The sequence below is a fragment of the Scaptodrosophila lebanonensis genome, unplaced genomic scaffold, assembly GCF_003285725.1.
Source record: "Scaptodrosophila lebanonensis strain 11010-0011.00,11010-0021.00 unplaced genomic scaffold, SlebRS2 tig00000024-arrow-pilon, whole genome shotgun sequence".
Classification (NCBI taxonomy): Eukaryota; Metazoa; Arthropoda; class Insecta; order Diptera; family Drosophilidae; genus Scaptodrosophila; species Scaptodrosophila lebanonensis.
Window position 1 is genome coordinate 10294447 of NW_022060538.1, and position 15491 is coordinate 10309937.

General features: G+C 41.6%; 7 protein-coding genes across 7 annotated transcripts in view; 4 read left to right on the forward strand and 3 right to left on the reverse strand.

The window, feature by feature from the left end:
- Positions 1-379, forward strand: part of LOC115621758 (tubulin beta chain) — a 46939-nt gene extending 46560 nt beyond the window's left edge. The window contains exon 7 of the mRNA XM_030515492.1: positions 189-379. Within this exon, the coding sequence (XP_030371352.1) occupies positions 189-284 (96 nt within the window). The 3' untranslated portion in view covers positions 285-379. The remainder of the gene's footprint in view (positions 1-188) is intronic.
- On the reverse strand, positions 377-4255 carry LOC115621756 (116 kDa U5 small nuclear ribonucleoprotein component). The gene is made up of 7 exons (XM_030515490.1): positions 4138-4255; positions 3798-3916; positions 3070-3741; positions 2756-2847; positions 2501-2692; positions 928-2430; positions 377-789 (listed from the first exon to the last, which is right to left on the reverse strand). Exons 2-7 carry the CDS (start codon positions 3909-3911, stop codon positions 432-434), a joined length of 2931 nt encoding a protein of 976 aa, XP_030371350.1. The 5' UTR covers positions 3912-3916; positions 4138-4255; the 3' UTR covers positions 377-431.
- A 289-nt stretch (positions 4256-4544) lies between these two features.
- LOC115620245 (mucin-5AC) lies at positions 4545-5717 on the forward strand. Its single transcript, XM_030513394.1, has one exon. It carries the CDS (start codon positions 4545-4547, stop codon positions 5715-5717), a length of 1173 nt encoding a protein of 390 aa, XP_030369254.1.
- A 50-nt stretch (positions 5718-5767) lies between these two features.
- Positions 5768-7876, reverse strand: LOC115620246 (neprilysin-1-like). The gene is made up of 2 exons (XM_030513395.1): positions 6815-7876; positions 5768-6754 (listed from the first exon to the last, which is right to left on the reverse strand). Exons 1-2 carry the CDS (start codon positions 7874-7876, stop codon positions 5768-5770), a joined length of 2049 nt encoding a protein of 682 aa, XP_030369255.1.
- A 1018-nt stretch (positions 7877-8894) lies between these two features.
- LOC115621380 lies at positions 8895-9984 on the forward strand. Its single transcript, XM_030515009.1, has 2 exons — positions 8895-9022; positions 9083-9984. Exons 1-2 carry the CDS (start codon positions 8925-8927, stop codon positions 9969-9971), a joined length of 987 nt encoding a protein of 328 aa, XP_030370869.1. The 5' UTR covers positions 8895-8924; the 3' UTR covers positions 9972-9984.
- Positions 9985-10021: 37 nt separating this feature from the next.
- LOC115621381 (uncharacterized protein C6orf203) lies at positions 10022-12099 on the forward strand. The gene is made up of 3 exons (XM_030515010.1): positions 10022-10382; positions 10441-10513; positions 11520-12099. Exons 1-3 carry the CDS (start codon positions 10057-10059, stop codon positions 11721-11723), a joined length of 603 nt encoding a protein of 200 aa, XP_030370870.1. The 5' UTR covers positions 10022-10056; the 3' UTR covers positions 11724-12099.
- A 15-nt stretch (positions 12100-12114) lies between these two features.
- On the reverse strand, positions 12115-14941 carry LOC115621379 (membrane metallo-endopeptidase-like 1). Its single transcript, XM_030515008.1, has 2 exons — positions 13661-14941; positions 12115-13121 (listed from the first exon to the last, which is right to left on the reverse strand). The coding sequence occupies exons 1-2, from the start codon at positions 14891-14893 to the stop codon at positions 12123-12125; spliced, it is 2232 nt and encodes a 743-aa protein (XP_030370868.1). The 5' UTR covers positions 14894-14941; the 3' UTR covers positions 12115-12122.
- Between the last annotated feature and the right edge of the window lie 550 nt (positions 14942-15491).

A 15491-nucleotide genomic window follows, 5' to 3' on the forward strand; every position in this document is an offset into this window, starting at 1 on the left:
TCCAGGAAACATTTCTGATATATTTTATGTCTGGCCAACCTTTGCCACAACTTATACATTTAGGAAAATAAATAAAAGAGTAAGATTAGAATTAGATAAATAGAAAAATCCCATAGAGAAAATGCATTCTAGATCCTAAAATAATTTGTAAATATTTTCCCTATAATTTCTTGTATTCGTAATTCCAGGAAGCCTCTATTGACGACGATGTGGAGTTCGACGATGAGCAAGCAGAGCGTGAAGCATACGAGGCCGAAGATACACTGCAAAATGGCGGTATCTAGCAGTTTAAAAGTACACCCTAAATTGGGGTGTTTTCAATATCTGTGTAATTTTATCCAATTTTTCTATAAAAGAAAATAAATGCTATGACAAAGAATTTCCCATGTTGGTCAGCTCTTTTATTATGGAATTCATTTGTTCTTAATTGTCTACAGAGGATAGTTAAGTAGCACATCCTGGCGTGCCAGCTCCAGCAACATAGGATCGTCAAAGAACTTATTAATGGACACATCCTCCGACAGACCTTTGCGTCGTCGCGTCTTTATCATAAACTCGCGAGCCAAATGAGAGGCCTGCTGCGGCTCCAAGGGGCGTATAATAATGCTCTTATCCAGCGGATCTCCGGGCACTATCTGCCAATGATGGAACACAGACAAACAGAAGGCTTGACCCTGTGTGTGCGTGCGCAGATCTGTCTCAAAGCCAAAAGAGTCAATAGCGGGTATAAAAGCCTTGATAGTGTAGATGGGAGAGCCCGAAACTGGCGCATCCTGAGTAACGTGACCTCTGTAAGAAAATGAAATAATATGAATTATAAAGATGTAATTAATTAAAACTATTTTCTAAGCTATTGGTAAATTGTTGAATTTTTATAATTGCCAATTTATTTAATTATTTAAAAATTGCATCAATCCAAAATCTCACCTGCGTCTCGCCAATACCGTATAGACAGCCGACACACAATCTGCTGGCGCCTGCACCTCAACAAACAAGTAGGGCTCCATAAGACGTGGCGTGGCCATCAAGAATGCGGAGTACGCCACACGACGAGCCGTAGGTATGATTTGGCCGCCACCACGATGCAGCGCTTCATTGGCAATGACAGCATCGAGAATTTTGAACTTGACGTTCCTTATGGGCTCCTCGCATAGCGGTCCCTCTCGTGTGCCCCACTGAAATCCCTGCACTATGGAATCTTTTACAGCGGTCAGCAGATTTTTGTCCACCTCCGAGGGCAGCGTATCGTCTACCAATATATTGGGACCCGTTGAGTCTGGTCCGAAGGCCCAAATGGAACGCGCTGCCAGCAAATCCCAATCGTAGTTGACTTGAAAGAATTCTCCAATGCGTCGCTTATTCCAATTGATGCACACTGTTTCATTTTCTATATCCTCGGCCAAACCTTTCTCCAGCGGCTCGGATATCATTGTAATCTTATTCTTTTTGTTTGGTGTCTCAGCGAAACATTTGAGGGAACTTGTCTCCACGACAGTTTCGCAGAAGGCGACAACAGGATCGGCAACTTTTATATCAATTTCCGAGTACATTTTGCGCAGGTCATGCATCACACAGTCCAAGTACAGTTCACCAGTGCCTAAGATGACATGCTCGCCGGACTCCTCGACGCGTGTCGAAAGTAATGGATATGATTTGTTTACTTTACGCAAGCCATCCAACATTTTCGGCAACTCCGATGGATTTACCGGCTCGACAGCAATTTTAATGATGCTTTGGGTGTTGAATTTGAGTGGCCGGAAAATATAGAGGTCCTCTGGCACATTGATATCCACAATTGTAGATGTTTTAACAATACACTGATCAATTCCCTCGATGAGCACCCAGTTGCCTGAGGGCACACGGTTGAGCTCAACTTTATAGCGTGCCTCGTAGACCCACAAGCGACCCACTTGTAAAATGCGCGAGTCCTCCTCGTCCTGCAGTGTATAGTTCTCACCCAGTACGCGAACTTCTTGTCCTGCATGCAAGGTACCCGAAATAATACGTGCCAGCACTTGGAAAAAAGTGCAATCATCGTTGGGATACATCTTGGAGCTGTGCACCATGAGGGTGCCATATTGATTACAGGTCTTCATGTCACGATAAATGTCGCCTTCTTTCGGACCTGTGTATATGTGATCCACCTTGCGTTTGGCATTCTCCAGTGGCGATTTAATGTGCTCAACACACATGTCCACAAATCCGCTGCAATCCCCCATGAAACGATTGCAAACCAAGCGCAACAAAGGGCGTATATTCGATTTCATCTCTTCTTTGGAGACGCGCACATTCAGTTCGGCCAAGGTATCGGACAATGTGGTGTCAACATCGCCAACGACCTGCGCAATTAGCTTATACATTGGTTCTAGTATAAACTCCACAAAGCTGCGCTGTGCCGAGCTGTGTGGCGGCTTTTTGGTAAATTTCCGCCTATCAATTGAAGTGAAATGAAAACAACAGAGTTATATACAGTCTAGCCTTGCTACTTTGCTTTACTTACGATTTACTGTGAAAATACATATCGCCCCAGAGTCGTCGCGAAAACTCCAAATAATTCACACCCTCATATGTATCCGCATAGAGTTTTGCGAACGACTTCAGCGTGAAACAAAAGCCGTACAGTGAACTGGCAAAGCAAACGTTTCCTAATATTGGTGATATAGTTAGATTGTCCTCAGCACTACCATAGGTGCTGTAAATAGAGTAGAGCTTAGAGTACAGACGTGTATTGGCATTATAAAGATTTTACCCGCACCTTAACAGTCCATTGACTTCTTCCACAATATGTTTCAGCTTAAAGTATGCATCTTGAGGCGGTAATTTTAGCTCCAATATGAGACGATCAATCTGCAAAGTCAGAAATGTATCAGAATCAATTATGATTTATATCGTTTCATTAAAATAAATAAATCATAAATACGAACGGCAAATCAAAACAGAACTTTTCTCAACAACAGTAAATGTACATAAATATACAAATAATAAGGAAAATTCGCATGGTATGTATCTGAATATTCAATGAAATTGCTAGTTATATCCTAAACAAAAAGGTTGAAACATCCTTCTTACCTTATTAATGCAGACAGTAATTGCCAGACGCTCCTGCACTGCATGCTTCAGCAGCCGTTCTGTATTTAACATAACACCTTCGGCCGCATCTATGAACACCACAACACCATCACTCATGCGCATGGCCGCGGTTGCTTCATCCGAGAAGTTCACATGGCCAGGAGTATCGAAAATATTAAGCAAATAGCTCTTCTGCTTGACATCTTGCAAGACAAGCGTTACCGGTGTAGCTTTAATGCTACAGCCTCGCTCCTGCTCCGTGAAAAGCGTGTCTGTATAGCGCAGGGAACGCTCCTCCATGTTCTCAAACTGTGGGTGCGTTTGCCTTATCAAGCAGTCCACGAATGTAGTTTTACCATGATGCAGATGTCCAATGAGTGCCACATTGCGAATCAATGGCGGTGTGTCCATGAGGTCAGCCATAAATTCCATGTCGTAGGTGGTTTCCGGCAAATCCTGTTCCTTCAACTGGAATTTCAGCTTCTTCACCGGCTCAATAAGCGGCTTATCCAATGGTTGCGCATCCTCCTCTTGCACAATAGTCTCAACATCAGGCCCATACACTTCAACTGCCGAGGGATAGTATCGTTTATCTTCATGCAGCACCACAGCCGTAACTTCTTTGTCTTCGTCGTCCTGAGGTTCCGCCTCGTCCTCATCCATGGCGTCATCCTATAGTGCAGACAATTCTTTAAATGTTTTTTAATGTTAGTCCTATCTGTACTCACATCCTGGTCATCCTGCACATCGGCTTGGCCGTAAATGCTTTGGTCATCATCTTCATCGCTGTCCAAGTCGGGGCCTATATAATTGCCAAACTCATCGTACAAATCGGAATCCATATCAACTGTGGATGCGCAATAAAATTAATGAACATCTAGTTATAAGCCTGCGGATACACATGCATTTAGGTGTGTAAATATTTAAAGACATATATTTAGCAAATATATGTATCTATAAATGTATTTATTATGGTTCTAAGTAAACGTTTACTGCACAAAAAATAGCCGCGCAAAATAAAAGCAAATCGAGTTTATTTTCCATAAATTTGTGAATCTTCGCACCCACCTTTATTTAGTATTGGCTCTTTCGCACTTTTTTAACTATTTTTAATGTATAAACATTTACTTTTATTTATATTTATACAATTTCACACAGCAACGCGTACTTTTGCGCACGCTGCTCTTCTTCTTCGTAAAAAGACAATCGCGAACAGCTGGCCAAAAAGCCGGCCGGTAAAGGCATTGCCAGCATCAATGTGTTGCTGCTGCTGAGCGCGAATATTTAAAAAGCAAACATGCTGGTTGTGCGGCGCTCCTTTCTTCGTATTTCGTCTATTGCTGCCTGTGCTGCAGGTAGAGAATGCAGAAAATTATCCTATACTAATTTACAGGTAGACGCCCATGTTTTCAATAACTGCTCTTTTGCCATACATTACCTAGTTTTTGTTGGCAGCTGAACGTGGTAGCATCAGCATGAAAACTTTGCTGCTCATTGTGGCATATTACATCGCAATTTGTGATGCTTCATTCCTTAGATATTGGCGTTCATTAGATAACTCATTTATTCCGAATTTAAACAATATACGCAACGCCGATGATTGGATCAAGATAGCCAAATACCACATCAGCAAACACGAACCATACCAGGTGAAAAAATATGTGCCATATAGACCAACCAACCAAGATATTCCCAACAGATTTTCCGATTTGTCGGGAAATGAAGTTCTTAAAGTCACAAGCACTACGTTCGCACCGGAGACTACGACCAGCGACCCAGAATGGGAGAATAGCAGCAATGTGCCCAATATTGAGACTTCAACTCTTCCATTGGAACTGACAACGACAGAAAATCCAGAAACTACAGTAACTGAGACGACAGAATCATCGGAAACCACTACACAGCTTCCAGAACCACAAACGTCAACACTATTGTTCTCAATAATTACATCAACGCCTGGTTTTGAGACAACTACGCTTTCTTATATAACGACAACAAAGTTTGATAACAGCGAGGAATCTAACTTTACTACCACAACTGAAATTTTGCCTACAGAAAGCACCACCCTAGAAGGAACAGAATCAAGTACCGTAGCACTGATCCAAACGGCAACTTCAATAGCTGAGCTCACCACCGAACTACCAGATGCCTCCCAAATACCAGAACTTACAACGGAATCAGCAGTAAACGAAACTACAACCTCTGAAACCACAACAGACAGAGAAATTCTGAGCACAACTACAGCTACAGACACATGGCCAATAATTGAAAACTACGTTTTGGACCCAAGCACCACCACAGATACAGGCATCCCAGAATCGTCAACCCTGCCGACAACGGAAAATTATTCTCCACTTGGCACCACAGATATCTCCACACTGCCGACAATTGAAACTTCTACTTTGGACCCAAGCACCACCACAGATCAAGGCATCACTGATTTCACAACACTGCCCACAACAGAGAGTTCGCTACCACTTGGAACCACAGATGTCGTCACACTGCCGATAACCGAGAGCTCCCTTATGGAAAATACAACCACAACTAGAAGCACACAAGCCACAAGCATTGTGGCAGACACCATTAAATCAAAGCCCATAAAATTCACGTATTCATCCGATGTCATGCCAGAGGATCCGTGGTTTTAAAATGTTTAAATTTTTTAATAAAAGTATTAGGTCTGAAAATCGTTTGTTTTTTACCAAAGTTGGCATTTGTTCATCGTGGGATTCATTGGACTGCCCAGCGGACATTGAAAGACATGCGCAAAGTCCTCATTATTGGTTACAGCGCCCAAAACACGGTACTTCTCTGGCGTATGCTCATCGATTAGCCCCAGCCAGTAATCCGCATCTGTAAAGTCCGCACAATATGTCTGTGCAAAGCTTAGAAAGAACAGTTGATTCGGCAATAGATCCAAACCCGGCATTAATTCACTGTCAATTGTAAATTTTGGGTCGTTCCTTTGCAATTGCTTTATATGGTTGTGATAGGCTATGAATGCTGCCCGTAATCCTCCACTGTCCGCTATGTTTTCCTCTTTGGTTTTGTGGCCATTTACTGTGCGTTTAATTTCCGGTATCTTATAACCATTATAGTGATCCACAAAGCACTGAGTACGCTCATTCAGAGCACTGTACATATTTCTTGGCCAGGGAATATCATCAAGAGCCTCCTCGGAATCGAAGGCGTGCGTGAGTTCGTGACCCACCACGGCGCCGGTGGCACCGAATTTCATCGCACTTGGCCAATATTTGTGATAGACAGGCAGGTGGAGTATCCCTGCCATTATATAGACTGAATTGTCCTCAGAGTAGTAAATGGCATTCAACAGCATAGACCCTAACACCTCTATAGGCTTTAAGTCTGTAGAGCTTAAGGATTGTGCATCGATATGGCCCAAATACCGTTTCATAAACATCTTAAAATGTTTTAAGTCGATGTTACTTTTGGCGTAACTTTCTTGTGAAATGGCAAGCTTGTTCATTTCCTCAATCAGACGTTTTATAAGTTTAGGATCCTTGAAGCGGCCAATATGGGTCTGCACCTCAGACTCTTTCTGCAGCAATTTCCGCCGCAATCCTTTTTTAAGCCAGTCAGCATTTATCAAAAGGTGACGAAAGCCCTTACGAATCTCACTGACAATAACTGCAATGTCGCCATAAATATCGGCAGTTAAGTATTTCTAGAAAGAGACATTTTTTAGATTTTCTGAAAGGCCGATATATAATTGTTTTCCACTTACCTCTACATACAATTCCCCCAACAGGAAGGGCAGTGTTTCATACATCGTGAGGGCACAATATTCGGGTTGCTCTTCAGTAGCTGCTAGCTTGGCATCTAATTCGTAGAGCAGCTTCATGGCCAGGTAATTTGCCACTGCGGGCTTATGTTTCTCACACACTTTTTCCAGCTCCATATAGAAAAAATCACAGTAATGCTCGAAATCCTCAAAGTCAAAGCTGTTCCCCTGCCAGACAATCTCATAATAGCTCGGCCATTGTGAAAATGTTTCTACATCCAATTCAATTGTCAGCTCTTCACACTTATTTGTATCATCCGCAAAACGATCTCTAATTATTAGAACATCCCTCCAGAAGGCGAAGATATCATGGATTACCTTCGAAATCTGTTCATCCGCCATGCCGTAGAGGCGCAAATAGTTGCGCATGCGCTTCTCGTTGTCCTTGTACGCCTGCGTAGTGTTTGTCGCTATATTATCGCTATAGACCATGTATTTAAATCCCAGCTTCGAAAGATGAAATGTTGGAATATCCGTGAGTAATTCCTCATTTATGAGCCCTTCTGCTCCGTAGTTGGTCAAGTGGGCGCTCATGTTGAACCAGCTGAAGTTTTCTGGCTCCCACGTAGGGTCTATAGCTGGAAAACCACCAATAGAACTAATTAGATCCAGATAAGCGTGGTCGCTTGCTTGCATCGGGTAGAGATCGGCCCTAAGGCAGGCATTATAGAACTGTTGTGCAAGGTAAAGCTCTCTGCCATAATCCATATCAAGTTTTTCAGTCGACTTGGACAGCATTTCGTGCACCGCATCATTTAGCTTAAAGATAATGTCTCCAAAGCTGCTGCGACTAAATGGTGTGTATTTGTCGAGCTTGACATTCTTCCAATTTCCACATGCGTATTCATAGAAGTCGTCGCAGGGCGACACACTCCGATTCATGTAGGTCAACATAAGCTCGGCATAGGCTTTCCGAAACTCAATGTGAGGAGTTTGAATTATATTCGTAGTATCCTTGCTAGTATCTGCTGGCTTAGCTTGGCAGATCGTTAATGTAATACACATAGCTAAGATACCGAACAGCCACTTCATATTTGTTTAAAGTGTTTAAAGCTTGCACATTCCTTTTAAAGCTTAATTGTTCCTTTTCGTTTATGACTATCGTCCTTCAAAGTCTAAACCAAACCTACTTCCCAACAAGTGAGATTCACGGCCAGGACTATATTAAAGATAAGATAACAAACTGCGGATCACAAAGGCAAACGTCGATCACCCTTAACTGTAACAATGCATTTGATCTGTCTTTCTGATACATTTCCGAATGATATATTATGATTAATTCAAAATAAATTCCACAAATAAACGCTTTTTAGGTGTCAGTGACTCGCTTGAAAAAATAAAAACAAAACTCAAACGCCTATTGTTTCATTGTTTAATTAAGTATGAGTATGTTACACCAAATTAAAGGTAAAACCCAACGCAAAAAATACGAGGAGATCTACTCCCTTTGTACTTTTGTCTGTTTGTCTATGAGTTAGAGTCAATAGACTTTGTATGAATTTCCTTCTGGTGCGCACGAAATATAATTTGTGGTTTTAATTCTTGTTTTTATTTTCATTTAAAAAATACATTGTTAGTCTAATTTATATATTCGCCTAAGCTTGCCCCATGTACAAATATTCAAACAATTACTTTTGCTACATTTCTTAATTTAATGGTAAAAGGTGATAAGGTCAAATGATTCAAAAAACCATCAATTTTGGGTACTAAATATATAATAAGGGATAATTCCTTTTTTAAATATTTCACATCATATAGAATGTTTCAAGCAAGTCGATAAATTGTAGGTAAACAAAAACAACATATAAACAGAACAAATTGTTTGTTATTTATATATTATTAGCGCAGCTTACAAAATGTTATTTTAAATTTCCCCTTTCACAGCTGCAGTACAATTTAAAAATCCTACCAACTCTTTTAATTTATTTGATTTGGCAATGCCACAACCGACATATAGTTGGCAACTCATGAATCAACAGCTGGTCGCAAACACATTTTAGTTTTTGTAAATAACTTGTATGCTTCGCGCAGTTTTGTTACACACGCTGGATCCATGAGTTTGGCAAGCATTAAAGAAAGGGAGGCTAAGGGCAGAAAAAATGCGTTGCCAAAATTACGCACCGTCTTGGCTAATCCCTACAAGCAGCATTGGTAAATGGGATTTTCAAAATAAGTTCACGTTTGAAATCAGTTTTTGTTTTTCATGTGTAGTCCTGTCCTGCAGGAGGATGAATTGAATGACTTTTGTGCCATATTAAAGGAGGCGATTGGCAAAAGTGGTGGCAAACCAAACACATTTGCAACCCAAGCAAAGATTCGACTTGGATTGGAGAGTTCCTTGCGTGCCATAAACGGTCGCCGTTTTTCCTGCGTGTTTCTTTCACTAAGCATGCGTCCATCCCATCTTATACGCCTAATAGCCAGCAGTGCGGCAGCAAAGGTGCAGACAGCCCCTATTTATGCACAGCCCAAGCTGGAGGAGTTGACAGAAGAGCTCTTTGGCGTGCGTGCGCTGGTGTTGGTTTTGCCGACTGATTTGGATAGCATTAGTCTGGGTCTGGCCAAATGGGTGGAAGAACGCAGGAAACCAGAGCTCGTACGAAATGTGATAAAAGCTAACAAGCCAAATAATCCAAAAAGAAAAAAGCCAACAGAACAAGCTACAGTTGAAGACCTTATACCCGAATTAAGAACTAAGCAGACGATTGAAGTGCCTGAAATTAAAAAGCCACCGGCATGGAGTGGCGATTATATAGACTGTTCGGATAGCACAAAGAAAGTAAGGCTGGGCCTAACCGATGCTGAAACGGCTCAGCAGAAACTACAAGAGGCCTTAGGCTGTTTGGCCATGAAAGCGGAAGCTGAAAAATTGAATGAAACAAAAACAGTGAAAACAACGGCTTCGCCGCCCGCACTAAAAGAGCCAATGCCTGCTATGCCCATGGAAGTCGAAGATGCTGATGAAGAGGATGAATTTCTGCCCAGTAATGTGTATCACCCGCTTACAGTGCACCATATCCAATCCAATCCAAATAAAAACAAGAAACATAAAAAGCGACGCAACAAAAAGCAACAGCAGCAAGGCAAAGCCACCAAATAGTTGGCAACGCGTGCCGAACAGCTGTTAATTTTAAGGTTATGTTTCAAGTAGTAATCGTAACATGTAAGACAACATAAAATAGAAAATGCTGAGGAATTTACAACGAATAAAAGCACTCAGAGCATTAGCACCGGCTGCCGAGAAGACACAATATCCAACCACAACAGCCACAAATATTTTAAGACTTCAATTTCCAACAACTACAACCGGGCAACAATATGGAAATTTATACACAAGCCGCATATTGCACAAATACGACAAGAAATCCTCTAGAGCAACAGAACATATAGACAGCGATGATGATGACGATGAAGATTTTAAAGATGAACGTGACTCCAAGGTAGTCAAGGCGAAGGTGAATTCACTGCGCGCCGATTTACTTGTAAAGTCGGGTTTGGGCATGGCCAGAAAGTACCTACATACTATATTTACTAAAAAGTCGATTAATTAATAAGTCTCTTCATTGCAGCAAAGTCGAGTTAGTGTTCTATGAAAGCAAAATACGTGTCAATGGCAAGAAGTTACAAAAGAAGAGTGTACAGGTGAGTGGAACTCCTTCCTTATCAGTAGTATGAAATAAAAAAAGTTTTTAATCGCAATTGTAGTTTCATCATATTTCTTTTATTGAAAGAGTTGGTTTTTTAATTAGGCCCATTAATTTATGTTCTTTCCCAAAACATTTTACTGATTTTTTTTACCATTTAGTCGATATTATATGAAGCCAATTTTTTGTAATGCTTGCAGTCTCGTAGCTCCTAATATTTTTGCTATTTATTTTACTAAAGCTTTCAATTATAAATCAATTAAACCACTTGCTTTGAACTCGGCAAACTCTTTGAAAATGTATACAGAAAAAGTAGACTAGAAATAGAAAATGAACAAGTAGAAACAATAGGTTACGAGATTCCAAAAAGAACTTCTTGCCCAGTGAATTCTGGATCACTGATTGTATTGCCTGACTACCAGAAAAGCGGACTTCCCAGCTAGTTGACACTGGAACTTCACATTCCAGTCAGTCTGTCAGCGAAATTTAAGACATGTGTTGTTAGCTTAAACGCATGGAATGTTTTAAAAACATATATGGAATAATTTTAAGACCAGCTTCAATACGGTTTAATTGTCGGGTTTTTGATTTGATTTGAAATTGGCCTCATAGAAATATCAACCGGTTTAAAGATGAATCCATTTATTTAACACATAAATTTATAGATTTCCTAACTCTTGAAATAGATAGGCGTCTATATCTTTCTCTCCTGAATTTTTATTTCATTTAAGAAACCATTTAAACATGACCGATATGTCTAATGATGTTCCAAGCAAGTTTTCTATTGAAAACGTGCACAGTTCGTTAATGATAATCTCAAATTCTATTATAACAGTATTTGGCTAAGGTTCAGCAAAGCAAGAAAAAGAGCTTTACATTCGTTTTTAGCAAACACATAAACACTCTATTAGTTCATCAGTAGCCAAAAGTGGTTAGGTAAAATAGCTATTTCGTTAGTTAATTTCTAACCGCTAATTTATTACTTAAATGTCTTGCCATTACAGCTCAATGTAGGCGATGAAATTGATGTCATACGCGGCTTTAGCCAAACAAATCCCTCCCATTTAGTTGTATCGCGTGTCGTCATACTCGCCGCTAATGAACACGATGAGGGTCTCAGCGTACAACTGCGTCGTTACAAGGCACTGCTGATTGATAATTATAGTGGATCAAATGCCTACAAATCCTCGGAGCCAACTGTGCACTAAATACCAAAAGTTAAGGTCAATAAGTCACATCTTATTTTTAAATCATTTGCTAGGCTTATGCCAAGCTCAAAAATCGTAATGATGTGAGTTTGAGGTTCGCTCAAACAGGCAGGGCTTAAATGGGGTTATGATGAAGTTCTTTCTATGACAATAATTTGAGAATTTTGATAAATTCGTATGAAAATGTTGCGCCCATCTATGTAAAGCTTAAGCTCTAAGCTCGACAACAAAATTCACGATTAAGAGCAACGCATGAACCTAGCATGTGTGTTTTGTATGAAATAAAATTGTTCTAGTTTTATATGCCACATGTACATTACACTTAGTTAATCAATGAACTCGTGCTTATCAGCGTTTTACGTTGACGCCCAGCGTATTATGTTTTGTTCTTCTTTTTGTTTACCAAACCCGACACTTGTCCGGCTTCGGATTCATTGGGGTCCCCAATGAACAATTGTAGGCTTGCGCAAATTCATCGTTGTTCGTCACAGCGCCCAGCACCCGATATTTGTCCATGGTATGCTCGTTGGTTAGCTCCTCCCAGTAGTGTTCCTCTTCGTAGGCTGCACACCACACTTGCGCAAATCCCAGATAGAAAAGCTGCTCCGGCGATAGATCCAATCCTGGCATTTGCTCGTTTTTCAATGAATACGTATCTTCGTCCTTTTGCAGTTGCTTAATGTAGCTGCGATACGCACTCAACGCCTCACGCAGTCCTCCACCATCGGCTATGTTCTCGTCCATTGTCTGATTGCCGTTGATCTTGCGATTGATTTCCGGTATCCGATAGCTATTATAGTGATTGACATAGCACTGTGCACGCTCATTGAACACGGCGCTCGACTTTTTCGACCACCAGTTGCGCGCATCACCCTTGCTGTCGTACCGGGAGCCAACGGAGTCGAAACCGTGTGTGAACTCGTGACCCACCAGATAGCCAATTGTGCCGAACTTCAGCGAGTTGGGCCAGGCCTTGTGATAGGCGGGTGGATGCAGTATGCCGGCCATTACATTGATGGAGTTGTCGACGTTATAATAGAAGGCATTCACCTGCATGCCCATCAACAGCTCCAATGGCTTAGTTGTGTTCGGCAACTGATTATAGTTATGGCCATTGTAACGCCTCATGAAGGTGCTGAAGCGCTTCAGTTCGACTCTGTTCTTGGCATAGTTTCCTGAAATTACGGTGAGATTGTTGATCTCGCGGATGAGACGCTCGGTTAAGTCGGGATCCTTGAAGCTACCAATGCGGGACTCAATAGTCGACTCTTTCAACAGCGCCTGCTCGCGTGTGGCCTCGTCCAGCCAGTCAGCATTCTCCAAGACCAGACGCAGACTCTTGCGCAGCTCATTGATGATTGCGGCGATTTCGGTGCGGGTTTCATCGGTGAAATATTCCTACAAGAGAAAGCGAAAAATGTGGATTAATAGAAGACATATTTTCAGAGCCAGTGAATTGATTTCTCTTCTACTTGCGCCCCCAATCGTTGAAAGGATTTATTTGGCGGATAAAGCGCCTTTTACTTTTGAATAGCATGATAAATTAGCTTCAGTTTGTTTACAAATCATGGCCATCATTTAAGACTTAGTGGATCAGCTAATGTGATAACAACTCTGAAGATGATTAAAAGCCTTATCCGGAAAGCGAAATCCCCTTTCTTTCAATCACATTCGCGTGAAGTTCCAGATATTATCAGAACAACTAATTAGAGAAAGATAACGAATTAGAAGAAAGATAGGACCTAACTAGCATGCTCGTATGAAAATCGCAGAGAACAACTACAAGTAACTCGTAATTTAGTTGTTTTTGTTACATACTTAGACAATCTATTTATCAATAGATTACGCAAAAATAAAAGTGCACATTCATTAAGGATCGGTCCGGTATAGAAATCAACACCTATACTTAGTATATCCAAAATTATTTTGTAACTTACCGCCAAATAAAGTTTGTCCAGCAAATAGGGTAACGAATACTGGACTGAGATAACGCAATGGTCCCGCTGATACTTGACATCCTTTAACTTGGCATCCATCTCATAGAGCAGCTTCATGGCCAGATAATTGGCCACAGCCGGCTTATGTTTCTCGCAAACTTTCGACAGTTCCACATAGAAATAGTCGCAGTACCGTTCCGGGGAGTACGAGCTAAAATTCTCGCCTTTCCACGCAATCTCGTAATAGCTCGGCCATTGCGAAAACTCTTCAATGCCCAATGTTGTCGTCATCACATCACATTTATCCGAATCCTCCTCAAAGCGATCACCAATTTCGAGCACATCGCGCCAGAATGCGAATACACCGCTTATTACTTCCGATATCTTGTCCTCCTCCAGAGCAAAGCAGCCCAAATAGTCGCGCATGCGCTTCTCATTGAGTTTGTAGCCACGCGTCGTATTCGTCTCGATGTTATCACTGTGCACAATATAGTCGAAGCCCAGTTCCGGTAGTTTGAAATACGGCGCAAATGGGAATTGCGGCAGAATCTCCTCATTTATGAGACCCTCTGCGCCATAGTTTGTCAAATGGGCGCTCATGTTAAACCAGCTGAAGTTCGCTGATTGCCAAGCGTCGTCTATGGCGGGGAAACCACCTACAGACCTAATAAGATCCAGATAGGCGGGGTCATCTGCCTTTAGCGGATAGAGATCGGCTGTGAGACAATCGTTATAGAACTGTTGAGCAATTCGCAGCTCTGAGCGATAATCTAAGCCGAGTTCATCGGCCGATTTGATCAACAGCTGCTCCACAGCATCCCCAAGTGAATAGACAATGTCTAGGAGATTGTTGCGCTTGTGCATCGTCTGCTTATCCTGCTTCACATTCCGCCAATTGCCGCAGGCGTACTCGTAGAAATCGTCGCAGGGCGACACACTGCGGTTCATGTAGGTCAGCATGCGAGCGGCATAGGTTTTTAAAAATTCGGCATTGGCGTCTGTTATTATATTATCATTAGTCTCTGCCCCAACGCCAACAGTATCAGCATCAATATCGTCTCTGCCGATGCCGATGCCGATGTCGCTGCCGCTGCCATTCTCGGCCTCTTCGGGTGGCGCTTCGGTCGACGCAGGCTTGGCTTCACACGTTGCCGATAAGGCACTTATAATCAAGAAGACGACAATGCCGCCCAATAGCGCGTTATTCACAATCACAAACATGTTGCACTTCATGCGCCGTGTACGTCTTTACTGATTTCTAAACGACTTTTCAAAATTGTCACTAAATTAAGAGCCGTAGTTGTCTATAGAGAGTTAATTTGGTTTTACGTCCATTGATCGATTTGAATTATATCAAAATTATGTCTGACGCGCTTTTGTACGCTACGCGTGTGTTCCATTCAGAATCCCATTTAGAACTGCGCACTGCTGGCTACTCGTAGCTGGCAATGAAAAGCCAAGATTTGCCAACATCCGAGTCTCGCGACTCTCCCTACACTTGCGCCTCATTAGAGCGTGAGCGTGCGCGACCCCATAATATATATTCATGTATAAGTACTTGTATACTCACTTATCACCAGCGTTAATTTACAAAAAAAAAATGCCGCTCACCGCCTTCCATATTCTTCAGATTTGGAAATACGTACGTCTGTAAGAGTACATCCACCGAACTTGACCTATGTTAAGCGATGCTGATAATGAGCAATGGCGCAATTCATTCGTCTAAGATATGACTCTGCAACAGATCCAAAAGCGCTTCAATACTATATACTCATACATAATACAATGTTATATAGTATGTAGGTGTGATTTTTATTTCGATAATGTGCTT

Excerpts from the sequence above, each read along its gene's own strand:
- LOC115621756 (XM_030515490.1), bottom strand. The coding sequence starts at position 3,911 with ATGGATTCCGATTTGTACGATGAGTTTGGCAATTATATAGGCCCCGAC. Across the intron at positions 2,693-2,755 it reads GAAGTCAATGGACTGTTAAG|CACCTATGGTAGTGCTGAGG; the intron begins GTGCGGGTAAAA and ends CTCTATTTACAG. Across the intron at positions 2,431-2,500 it reads ATGTATTTTCACAGTAAATC|GCGGAAATTTACCAAAAAGC; the intron begins GTAAGTAAAGCA and ends TTCAATTGATAG.
- LOC115620245 (XM_030513394.1), top strand. The coding sequence starts at position 4,545 with ATGAAAACTTTGCTGCTCATTGTGGCATATTACATCGCAATTTGTGAT.
- LOC115620246 (XM_030513395.1), bottom strand. The coding sequence starts at position 7,876 with ATGTGTATTACATTAACGATCTGCCAAGCTAAGCCAGCAGATACTAGC. Across the intron at positions 6,755-6,814 it reads TGGGGGAATTGTATGTAGAG|AAATACTTAACTGCCGATAT; the intron begins GTAAGTGGAAAA and ends GTCTCTTTCTAG.
- LOC115621380 (XM_030515009.1), top strand. The coding sequence starts at position 8,925 with ATGAGTTTGGCAAGCATTAAAGAAAGGGAGGCTAAGGGCAGAAAAAAT. Across the intron at positions 9,023-9,082 it reads AATCCCTACAAGCAGCATTG|TCCTGTCCTGCAGGAGGATG; the intron begins GTAAATGGGATT and ends TTTCATGTGTAG.
- LOC115621381 (XM_030515010.1), top strand. The coding sequence starts at position 10,057 with ATGCTGAGGAATTTACAACGAATAAAAGCACTCAGAGCATTAGCACCG. Across the intron at positions 10,383-10,440 it reads GGTTTGGGCATGGCCAGAAA|CAAAGTCGAGTTAGTGTTCT; the intron begins GTACCTACATAC and ends TCTTCATTGCAG. Across the intron at positions 10,514-11,519 it reads TACAAAAGAAGAGTGTACAG|CTCAATGTAGGCGATGAAAT; the intron begins GTGAGTGGAACT and ends TTGCCATTACAG.
- LOC115621379 (XM_030515008.1), bottom strand. The coding sequence starts at position 14,893 with ATGAAGTGCAACATGTTTGTGATTGTGAATAACGCGCTATTGGGCGGC. Across the intron at positions 13,122-13,660 it reads TGGACAAACTTTATTTGGCG|GAATATTTCACCGATGAAAC; the intron begins GTAAGTTACAAA and ends TTTCTCTTGTAG.